This window comes from Schistocerca gregaria, chromosome 8 (genome assembly GCF_023897955.1).
Source record: "Schistocerca gregaria isolate iqSchGreg1 chromosome 8, iqSchGreg1.2, whole genome shotgun sequence".
NCBI classification, from domain to species: Eukaryota; Metazoa; Arthropoda; class Insecta; order Orthoptera; family Acrididae; genus Schistocerca; species Schistocerca gregaria.
In genome coordinates this window covers 449,857,408-449,869,718 of record NC_064927.1, presented here as the reverse complement: position 1 = coordinate 449,869,718, position 12,311 = coordinate 449,857,408, and the positions used below count along the sequence as shown (strand labels likewise).

The 12,311-nt window shown below is 41.4% G+C and overlaps 1 protein-coding gene across 13 annotated transcripts in view; it reads right to left on the bottom strand.

Annotated features, from left to right (window-relative positions):
• LOC126284759 (glucose-6-phosphate exchanger SLC37A2) overlaps positions 1–12,311 on the bottom strand; it is a 200,549-nt gene that overhangs the window by 34,072 nt on the left and 154,166 nt on the right. For all 13 annotated transcript variants that reach the window (XM_049983904.1, XM_049983905.1, XM_049983910.1 and 10 more), the window contains 3 exons: positions 3,197–3,292; positions 3,017–3,107; positions 2,513–2,661 (listed from right to left, as the gene is read on the bottom strand). In XM_049983904.1, the coding sequence (XP_049839861.1) occupies positions 2,513–2,661; positions 3,017–3,107; positions 3,197–3,292 (336 nt within the window). The remainder of the gene's footprint in view (positions 1–2,512; positions 2,662–3,016; positions 3,108–3,196; positions 3,293–12,311) is intronic.

Below are 12,311 nucleotides of genomic sequence, written 5' to 3'. Positions count from 1 at the left end.
TCCAAAAACCTCGTTCCTTATCACACTTACCAACTTCATCCTCACCCATAATTACTTCACTTTTGAAGGCCAGACCTATAAACAAATCAGGGGTACTGCCATGGGAACCAGGATGGCTCCATCCTATGCCAACCTCTTCATGGGCCGCATGGAGGAGGCTTTCCTGAAGACCCAACAGCTGCTTCCCCTGGCCTGGTATAGGTTTATAGTTGACATCTTTCTGGTCTGGACTCATGGTGAAGAAACACTCCTTAATTTCCTCCATAACCTCAACTCCTTTTCGAATCTGAATTTCACCTGGTCCTTCTCCAAAACCAAAGCCACCTTCCTGGATGTTGACCTTCATCTTGTTGAAGCTCACATCCACATCTCTGTCCATATCAGACCCACCAACAAACAACAGTACCTTCACTTTGATAGCTGCCATCCATTCCACATCAAACGCTCCCTTCCCTACAGCCTAGGTATTCATGGCAAACGTATCTGCTCCAGTGACGAATCCCTCAACAATTACACCAATAACCTGACCAGTGCTTTCCTCTCCCGCAACTATCCTGCAGACCTTGTCCACAAACAGATCTCCCGAGCAATACATTCCTCCCCGTCCAACAACAATATTCCTACCCTCAGACCACACAGAAGCATCCCCCTTGTCATCCAATATTATCCTGGCCTCGAATACATCAATAAATTACTCCGCCAGGGATATGACCTCACTCCCATTTACTTTTCAGTCTTCTCCTCTTTCCCTTTCCTCTTTAGCCATTCATGCATCTTTCCATCCTACATCTTTATACTATACACCTCTTTACTTCTGTATGCATCCTCTTTGGTTTGAAGCTGGCACAGTACCTGCAGTAGAATATCTTTGGCTTCCCTCTGACAACCATGCCTCCATCCTTGCTACCTTCCCTGTTTTCCTTTCCCTGTTGCTTCATAACCTGGGTTGTAAGTAACTAAATCCACTTTCCCTTCTTCCCTTTCTTTCCCCTCTCTCCTCCCTGATGAAGGAACATTTATTCCGAAAGCTAGGAACTTAAATTTTCGGTTGTTTTTTGTGTTTCTATCGGCTGTACTGAGCTGAGGTAAGTACTGGCCAGCCCCTCTATCTCTTTGTTAGTAATTGTTTTTATTTATCTTGTGCTAGGGTGCAAAAATCTTATATGGCTTTTGGTCTGATGATGGGAGCACCACCCCCCCCCCCCCACCCTCTCCTCTCTCTCTCTCTCTCTCTCTCTCTCTCTCTCTCTCTCTCTCTCTCTCTCTCTCTCTCTGTGTGTGTGTGTGTGTGTGTGTGTGTGTGTGTGTGTGTGTGTGTGTGTGTGTGTGTGAGATATATATATTAAAAACAAAGATTCCAAGACTTACCAAGCGGGAAAGCGCCGGCAGACAGGCACATGAACAAAACACACAAACACACACACACAGAATTACGAGCTTTCGCAACTGGCAGTTGCTTCGTCAGGAAAGAGGGAAGGAGAGGGAAAAAAGAAAGGATGTGGGTTTTAAGGGAGAGGGTAAGGAGTCATTCCAATCCCGGGAGCGGAAAGACTTCCCTTAGGGGAAAAAAAGGACAGGTGTACACTCGCACACACACACACACATATCCATCCGCCATATGCATATATATATATATATAATGTGATTAAGCAATGGAAAATCCAGGATGGAGTGAAACAATATTATGAAAAGGAAAATTGGTACTCACCATATAGCGGAGATGCTGAGTTGCAGATAGGCACAACAAAAAGAGTGTCACAATATAAGCTTTCGGCCAAGAAGGCCTTTGTTTGAAATAGACACACACACACACCTGCAGCCTCTGGCAGCTGAAGCCACACACATTTTTGACAAAGGCCATGTTGGTTGGAAGCTTATATGGGACAGTCTTTTTGTTGTGCCTACCTGTGACTCAGCATCTCTACTATATGGTGATTAGCAACTTTCCTTTTCACAATAATGTGATTAGCAAGATTTAACATTATGGATGAAGCTCACAAATAACTTTCAGAAACTCTATCCAACTAACAGCTCCCATAAAAAGGTGAAATTAAAATGTCAGTTCGCCCCTGATTTGTGGTAATCCTAACAAGGCATGGAACTGTTCAATTTATCCATTATTTTGTTTTCTTATAAAGAGTATCTGCAAATTCCTTGTTAACCAAGTATCACAAAAAACAAAAATAGTAAACTGGTACAGAATATGTTTTTTTTTTTGTGTGTAGCCACATGGATAACTTCCTTTTTGCATAAAAACTGAACTGGCAACCTAGCTGGACACTCAAAAACATGGCTCACCCATAACACCTGGGAAAACATGAATCAGACAGAGTGTTGACAATATGCAAATTACAGGATCCCTTTGGCAGTGGGAATTACTTAAGGTATTGAATGTAACTTCTACTTACTTTTGTCAGCTAACACTTGATATTAAAATTCATGTTATGCATAAAAAAGAAACTACTGGCATATTCTCTAAACTATATGTAAATATGTTCCAATGCATATTTACCAAAGGAATGGCTACAACAAGCATCCCAGCACAAGTAACAGCGCTCATTCCAGTGTAATCACTGATCACACCTGCCGCAATGCCGCCGATTATGCCACCAACATCAAATAAGGTAGAAACGTCAGCGCTGAGAGTTGCACCCAATGTTGCTGTGAGATATGTCTTCATAATTTTCAGCACAACACAAAACATCACAATTAAATGTCGGAGTATTAATCAACAAAAATCTACCACAGAACATACTTTCATATAAAAACATTATGACCTTCACTTGATGACATACTTGCAGTTTGAAACCCATGCATTAAGGAGGGTTTTGATTAGAAGTTGGAGATCACGAATTACATACAACAAAAAAATTAAATTTTAGACAATCACATACAATGCAATTTATGGACACTTTTGTCTAGTATTATGTTCATATCTATATCTGAGTGACACAGAAACAAAATATCAAAAAATAGGGCTGACATTTTAATAGTTAACTAGATCAACTATACTTACTTGATGCTGATATGTATAAAGGAAGCCAGTAAAGAAACGTGTAGCTCACTAATTTTGCAAAAAATAGGGAAAGAGAATATTCCACAACTCCCTGGAAAAAGAAGAAATTAAAAGTGTTGTCACTTATACACAAAGCTAATTTTCCATTAACTCAAAGCACACTGAAATCTTGAAACATACCGGAATTTTTAGTGCTGACCAGAAACCGATGGGTGTTTCATTTGGAATCACTGCTGCAATTGGCATTGTCTCATTTGGAGGGAATCTCTTTATTTCCTGGGACAGACAATTTTAGGAATGATAATTTGCATATATCAGTCATCAGGGTAAATTTCCATAGATGCAAGGTACACTCTTTGCAGAAATCAAAGTCATATATTTTCAGTCTTGTTGCTTTCAGTAACAAAAATATTAACAATCTGGATTCAAATATGATGATTAGAGCACACCGAGGCCATTAATAGAAAATTTCTGGATACAATTAACATGTATTTGTAACGGTATCAGAAGATTCTTCTATTTTGTCAGAATAGTGATGGACAGAAACTGAGTTTCAAATACAAATTTCTAATTATAATTCACTCTGTTAAGATCATGATCAAACATTAAAGTATTATTAAAATATTGCAGTTAGTAATGGCCTGATTCTACAATTACAGACACCCTAATCAGTGCGTAAAACATCAATACTCATTATGTAGAAGCAGATTTTATACTTACACTTATTTGTCATCTACTTTGTCACAGAAAATCCATGATTCCTCATGTATGTTTCAGGAGAGATACGGTGTATCAAAAGTACAAGTAAAAAAAAAAAAAAAGACACCACCGACACACAGCATGTTATGAGTGAAAAAAAACAACAACAAAAACAAAACATTTGAAAAACAACAAACTAGAAAAACCTTGTAACATGCATGCAACAATGAATGCCTTCCTGGTCCTAAAATGGAAGGTTCAAGTAACCCTCCTTGTCTCAAAAAGGAAGGGTTAGTGTAAGAGACACAACAGTTAAAAATCACTTAGTTGCAAAGCTAGTTAGCTATGTGTTTACATCACAATTTAATAAAAATGCACAAATAAAGCACAGCAGGACAAAAAAACTGCATTTACTGTAAATGCTATATTCTTTAATGAAAATAAGGCCAAGACAAATTACAAGCTATAAAGGTCGCCAATTCTATACAGAACAGTCTAATAATTTGCTCTGACAGGTAAACAAAAAAAGGTTTAGATGTTGCATGTGCCTCAAATAATGTAGTTTACTTGAAGACAGCATACAGAGAGAAATACTGTCATGTCCTGAACACCTTATACTCCATTTCAGTGTGAGTAATGTCAAGGGGATGAATGGGGAAGTATTCAGACAAGTCGTTACCCTTCGCTCTCACTCCAGGCATCACTAACACACAATTTTAGGAAACTCTTAAGTGTACTACTGTGCTGAACCAATGTATAGTTACTCTGTTACTTTCTAATGTAGCAGATTTGTTTTTAAAATTACATACAAATTACTAAAACATGAGGCTCCTGGTAAATTTTTATTTGTATCCTCAAAGAGAGAACCATTTCCGTACATGCAGTGGAGAGTTAATGCACATATTTATCGACCAACATTCATAGTCCAATATATAAAGGCAAGGTAAGTGAAAAAAAAGAGCAAAGATAGTGATTTAAAAGTAATTTTAGTGTCCTGAAAGCTTTCTTTGGTCCCCCTGGGAGGAGGAATAGAAGCTGGAGAAAAATACTGCAAAGTTTCTCTGCTGGGAAGGATGAGGGCCAACGGGTACTGAAATAGTGTTACCTACAAGGGGGCAATAAAGTGACAATGAGACAAATTAAAAAAGTAAGCAAACTGTTTATTATTTAAAAAGTAATCACCATAATCATTAATGCACTTTTCCCCACACTGAGACAAATTGGGCAATGCCTTCATGGAAAAATGTTTGTTATTGCCTATGGAATCATGATTGTAGCCAGGTGTGCGCCTTTCCATCCAAAGCAAATCAACGGCCATGAATGTCTTTCTTTTGGGCTCCAAAAATATGGAAATTGCCTTGGAAGAGATTGGGTTTCCCAGCCAAACTTCCGCAGTGTAATTGAAACAACCTTTGCAGCTTGTGGGTGGAAATTATTCCGCAACAGAATAATATCACCTGCCAACGTTCCTAGGCGTTTTGACTTAATGGCACACTTCAATTTTTGCGAAGTGTTCACATACAGTTGTGCGTCAATTGTGGTGCTCTGTTCCAGAAAGTCTATGAGCAATGGGCTCCTACTGTCAAAGAAAAAGATCTTCATGATTTTCCCAGATCTGAAATTCCTGTTGTTTTGAATACAAAGCAGAAGTTTTGCTGGGAAGCCCTTACACACCCTCCATAAAGTCCCGATCTCTCCAATCCCTATATTTTCAATTTGCTTCGAACGAAGCGGTGACTTAGTTTTCCATGAAGGCGGTGACCATCTTGTCTCTCAGTGGGTGAATGTGTTAACTGTTATGGTGACTCATTTTGAAATAATAAACAGTTTACTTTTTTCATCAGTCTCCTTTTCCTTTGAGCGTCCCTTACATTTATTTTTATTTCTGCATTAGAAAACAAAGTGTCACTTGAGCTGTAATAGACCACTTCCTCTAGGATACAGCTCGGATAAGGTCATCACATTATTTTTCATATGTCGTCTGGCAGCAATAGTAACTCTTTTGCCTACTGAAGGTAAAATGCTAGCCAGATATACTGCCTCATATTTATTAGTTTTCTCAACTCAATTTTCCTTTGACAAATGTTATATTATTAAATAATGAAAAATTCCAGGATGGAATAATGAAAATGTTATGGAAAGGACAGAGCGACAAAAGGATTGCTAAACAAGTGAGCTTTCAGTCAAAGCTAAAGAAGAAGAAGATGAACACACACACACACACACACACACACACACACACACACACACACACACACACACACACACACACCTGACCATTGTCTCTGGCCTCCAAGATTAGACTATGAGCAACTGCACATGATGGAAGCAATCTGGGTGATGGTGTTAAGGAGGATGCTGGTGTGGGGAGGGGGAATGGTTAAGAGGGTGGGAGTGGGGGATGTTGTAGTGCTGCTTGTGATTGGACTGGACTGGAGTGGGTGGTGCTGAGAGGATGTATAGGACAGGTCTTGCATCTCGATCTGTTTCAGGGCTATCAGTCATGAACAAGGGGTCAGGAGCAGGAGCAAATTGCGGATGGACAAGGGTATCGTAGCTTCAATGGGAGGTGGAATACCACTGTGGGAGGGATACTCCTCATTTCTGGGCCTGATAAGAGGTAGTCAAAAAGTCCTGGTTGGTACCAAGTCATGAGGGGAATTCTCCTTTGTAGCCAACAGTGGAGCTTTGGAAGTTGTGGGTGACTAGAGAGATAAGGCACGGCAGATCTGTTTGTGTAAAAGTCTTTTTTTTTTTGGGGGGGGGGGGGGGGGGGGCAATTTCAAGCTATGGAGAATCTGAACCAGGTGAGGGGTTGCTTAGAAAGGATTCCCCTAGATGGCCCATGAATATGTCGGTATACAGGTAGGATGGTGCCATGTGGTTGCTCATTGCTGTACCATAAATGTCTGTGGGTTATGCTTTCAAAGGTGAAGTGACTGGATGAGGATACAGTTGGCCATGTTGATCAGGAAGGATATTGTAGGTTTGGAATCTGTCAGCCGTTGGGGAAGGTAGTGCTCAATAGCAACAGGGTCATAGGCATTAAGGATGTTAGTGTAGAGAGAGATGGCATCAATAGTGATGAGCAGGGCACTGTGTGGTAAAGAAACAGGAACTGTGGAGAGACTGTCAGGGAAATGGTTGGTGTGTTTTATTCAGCAATGTAAGTTGTGGGTAATAGGCTGGTATTGGTCAACGAGAGCAGAGAGTCTTTCAGTGGGGTCACATTAATTGGCCACAATGGAGCATCCTGGGTGGTTGGGTTTATGGACTTTAGAAAGCATGTAAAAAGTAGGAGTGTGGTGAGTAGTAGGGGTGAGGGAAGAGACGGACTCAAGGGACAGGTTTTGGGATGGGCCTAAGAATTTGAGGATACACTGGAGATCCTGTTGGTTGCCTGGAACAGGGTCACTGTGATAGGATTTGTAGGTGGATGAATCTGACAGCTGAATGACTCCTTCTGCGAGATAACCACTGCAATTCAAAGCGACAGTGGTGGAGCTTTAGCAGCAGGCAGGATTATTAGGTTGGGATCAGATTTTAGGTGGTGGATTGCAGTTCATTCTGTGGATGTAAGGTTATCTTGCATGTTGAGTGGTATATTTGGAGAGGCACTGCTTGTCTCTACAGATGTGACAGCCATTGGTGTCTAGGCTGTATGAAAAGGACTACTTGGTATGGAATGGGTGGAAGTTGTTAAAGTGAAGGTATTATTGGTGGTTGGTAGGTTTGATATGGATAGAGGTACTGATTTTGCCATCTTGAGGTGGAGGTCAACATTGAGGAAGGTGGCTTGTTGGGCTGAAGAGGACCAGGTGAAGCAAATAGGAAAGAAGGTTTGAGGTTCTGGAGGAATGTGGCTAGGGTGTCCTCACCCTTGATACGGAGCACCAAGATGTCATCACTAAATCTGAACCGGGTGAGGGGTTTGGGGTTCTGGGTGCTTAGGAAGGATTCTCCAACCTGAATAGGTTGGTGTATGAGGTGCGACAATAAAGTAATGAGACTGATTTTCTTGCAAGCTGTGGCAACCCTGCAGGCTTGGGTAGGCACAATATCTTTGATCTTTGATCTTGGTCTATAAGCTGCTTCTAGTCCAAGTGGCACATCCATGCAACTGCTCAGTCGTGAGTTGTGCTGTAATAAGTTAACAATGTTTGTGTCTCTTGTCACGGAAATGGAACCACATATTATTGTGAAACATTATGCCATTTCTTTTTGTGTTAAACTGAATGATATTGAGACAAGGTTTGAAGATATGCAATTCTGGAATGTTAGCAGGGGATGATTTTGGGGCAGTTGGAGCCTGATTACGTTCACTCCTTCACTATACTCCATCTGTCCACGATCGACCACCACTGCCTGGTTACTGTAACTCCACTGGTGAATCTCTTTTCTTGTAGACCAACACCTTCAGCCTATTGCCCGCAAACTCCCTCCTATACAAAAGACATCAACCATTTCCGCCACTGACTCCCCACCATTCCTCTTACTTTATCGCAAGGTACCCTGCTCATCACTATCCATGTTACTTTGCTTTACACTAATATCCCTAATGCTAATGGCTTTGCAGCTATTGAACACTACCTTTCCCAAATGCCTAGCAGATTCCAAACCTACAGTATTCTCCCTGGTTGCCATGACCAAATATATCCTCATCCACAATTACTTCACCTTTGAAGGCATCACCTAAAAAAAAAATCCCTAGCACTGCAATGAGCACCCACATGATACCATCATACGAGTATACCAACCTATTCATGGACCATCCAGAGGAATCCTTCCTAAGCACCCCAAACTCCTCATCTGGTTCAGATTTAGTGATGACATCTTCATGATCCGTATCGAGGGTGACAATACCCTAGCCACATTCCTCCAGAACCTCAAACCTTCTTTCCCATTTGCTTCATCTGGTCCTCTTCAACCCAACAAGCCACCTTCCTCGATGTTGACCTCCATCTCAAAGATGGCAAAATCAGTACCTCTATCCATATCAAACCTTCCAACCACCAATAATACCTTCACTTTAACAATTTCCACCCATTCCATACCAAGTAGTCCTTTCCATACAGCCTAGACACCAATGGCTGTCACATCTGTAGAGACGAGCAATGCCTCTCCAAATATACCAAGATTCTTACTAAAGTCTTCATATACTGAAATTACCCTCTCAACCACGTACAGAAACAGATCTCCCATGCCTAATCTCTCTAGTCACCCACCACCTCCCAAAGTTCACTATCTGGCAACAGAGGAGCAGTTACCCTGCAACTTGGTACCACCTAGGACTGGAGCAACTGAATCACATTCTCCATCAAGGTTTCAACTACCTCTTGTCATGCCCTGAAATGAGGAATATCATACCCGCTATCCTCCTCACCCCTCTCACACTAGTATTCCACCACCCATTGAACCTACAAAATATCCTTGTTCATCCCTAATTCACTCCTGCTCCCAACCCCCTGCCTAATGGCTCATATCCCTGTAATAGACATACGTGCAAGACCTGTCCCACACATCCCACCACCATCACCTACTCCAGTCCGGTCACAAGCATCACCTAGCCCATCAAAGGCAGGGCTACCTGTGAAAGCAGTCATGTGATCCACAAGCTAAGCTGCAACAAATGTGCTGCATTCTACATGGGCATGACAACCAACAAGCTGGCTCTCCGCATGAGTGGCCTCTGAATAACTGTGGCGAAAAGACAGTTGGATCACCGAGTTGCTGAGCATGCTGCCCAACTCAATGTGCTTCACTTCAATGACTGCTTCACAGCCTGTGCCTTCTTGCCAACACCAGCTTCTCTGAATTGTGGAGGTGGGAACTCTCCCTCCAGTATACCCTATGTTTCTGTAACCCTCATAGCCTCAAACTTCGTTAATCATTGCCCTTCATACATCTATCCCCTTCTCTGCTCCCACTCCAGCACTACATGGCCTTCTATTCCACCAGTGCACCCACAGCCTTTACTTCTCTCATTTTCCACTGCCCCCCCTCCCCAAATACACCTAGCTGCCCTACTCTGTCCCCACCACATGCCTGTACATTTCCACAAGCAGTACTTTAACATCTCCCCTACCCAACTATACCCCCCCCTCTTTTTCGCAGCCTCCTCTTTACTACCACCACCCAGATTGTTTCTCCCCTCACATGCAGATGCTTGCAGTCGCAGTCTGGGTTCGATGGCCAGAGAGAGAGTGGTCATGTGTGCGTTGTGTTAGCGTGAATGTGTGTGTGTGTGTGTGTATGTGTGTGTGTGTGTGTGTGTGTGTGTGCGCGTGCGTGCGTGCGTGTGTGCGCGCGCGCATGTGCGTGTGTGCGCGCGCTTTATCTACTTTAGAAGGAGGTCTTTCGGCCAAAGGCTCACTTGTTTAGCTGTCTCTTTGTTGTTCTTGTCTGCTACTCAACATCACCACCCAGATGGTGAATAAAATAAATTCTTTTCAAAATACTGATATTATGTTATATGTATTCAAAATTATTTTGTGAAATCTGTGTAAAAGGAGTAACAGCTGTTCGAGTTCTCGAGCATATGATCTCATTTATTATGTGTTTTAATTATATTTCATAATCTGCAATAACTCCAAGTACATACTTCCAAAAACATTTTGGGAAAACAGCAATCAGTTTCACAATTGTACTTAAATAAACCATCTACATTGTGCAAATCACATTTTTTGGTACTGATTTCAGCCTAAAGACTGTACTCCAAACTTGTGTGCAGACTGATGCATGGAGCAGGAACACCAGAAGTCTCCAAATACTGTAAACTGAACTTGATAGCATCTAGATACTTCTGCAGTTCCTGCTCCATGGATCCATCTCCACACATGAACTTTTGAGTATAGTCTGGAGACGATCCATGTTTAGACTAAAATTAGTCACTAGTAAATGTGATATGTGTGATCTAGACTGTTTTTCTAAGCACAATAACTCTATGTTCTGACATATCTTTGTCTCTATATCTACTTCGACAGCCATACTCTGCAAAACTCTGTTAAGTGCCCGATAGAAGATATGTCCCATTGTACCAGTTATTTGGGCTTTTTCACCTTCCATTCACATTTGGAGTGCAGGAAGAATGATTGCTTAAATGCCTCTGTGTGCATTGCAAGTTTTTGCGACTGGTATGAGAGTGATTTGTGGAGAGGTGGGTAGGGGGTGGGGGGATAGGTTGTAGTATATGCCTACAGTCAATGCTTGAAGTTTGTTCTAGGCACTTTGTAAGTAGATTTTCATAGGAGAGTTTGTATCGGTCTCCAAGTATCTGCCAGTACACTTCTTTCATCACATTCATGACTCTCTCCCTTGGGTCTAACGAACTTGTGACTCTTTGTGCTATCGCTCTTAGTATCCATTCAACATCCTCATTTAGTCCAATTTAGTATTAACTATACATCTGTCGATGACTCTCCATCGAAGATACCTCGTTGCATACTCCCTATCAAAAAGGCCTCAATCCAGAGACAAATTTCACTTGACAGATCATACTTTTCATAATAGGTATAGATGTAGTATGGAGGCAAATGCTTTTCGAAATTGACAAGCACTACCTCTACCATGACAAAGTACATCAAGTGAGGAAAGCACAAGTTGGGTTTTAGATGATCAATGGTTCAGGAATCCATACTGTTTATATTTGACCTCAGACTAGATTCCAAGATTCCAAGATTCTACAACAATCGAATATCAAAGATATTGGACAGTAGTTTTGTGGAACACTTCTTTAACCCTTCCTGTAGACGACAGTGACTGGTCTTCCTTGCAACTACTGGGCACAGTTTTTTTGAGGTGGGGGGGGATCTGTGGTATTTATAATTAAAAGAGGGACTAACTCAGCCACAAATTCAGTGTAGAATATGATATGTTTGCCATTGGGCCCTGGAAGTTTGTTCAATTTAAACGATTTCAGCTTTATCTCAATTCCACTGGCACTAATATCTATTTCACTTACATTTTCAGTGGTATGGGAATCAAACTGAGGCAACATTCCTGGATTTACATATGTAAAGGCATATATGCTTTTGTTTTGATACCCTCCATTTCAGTTCCATTCTCATCCATGAGTGAGTGACACTAACTTTGGTGTCAGTAACAGTCTTTACATGCAACCAATATTTCCTTTTATTTTGTGAAACATCTTTTGGCAGTATTCTGCTAAGGTAGTCATTGAAGGCTTCACACATTTCTATCTAAGCCAAACATGTTTTGCTGAGCATCTCGATATTGATAGCCCTGTGTTTTATTTTACACCTGTTATGTGGCAGTCTGTTTCTTTACAGTGATGGTGTACCATGGAGCACCCCCCGCACCATGAACTGCTACAATGGGTGCATATCTATCCATTATATGGTCAACTATTCTTTTGAACTTGAGGCACAGTTCTTCTAGTTTCACCTGTCCCAAGCTAAAAGTTTGAAGTTCCTCATCATGATGTCACACTACCATCTCTTTATCTAGTTTACTGACCATATAAACCTTTCTACTTGCTTTACTTGCCCTTTGCACTTTGGTAATCATTATTGTTACAGATAATAACAGTTTCGATGTGGATGTCCTCAAAGAAGTCACGTCTATTTGTTGCCGTGAG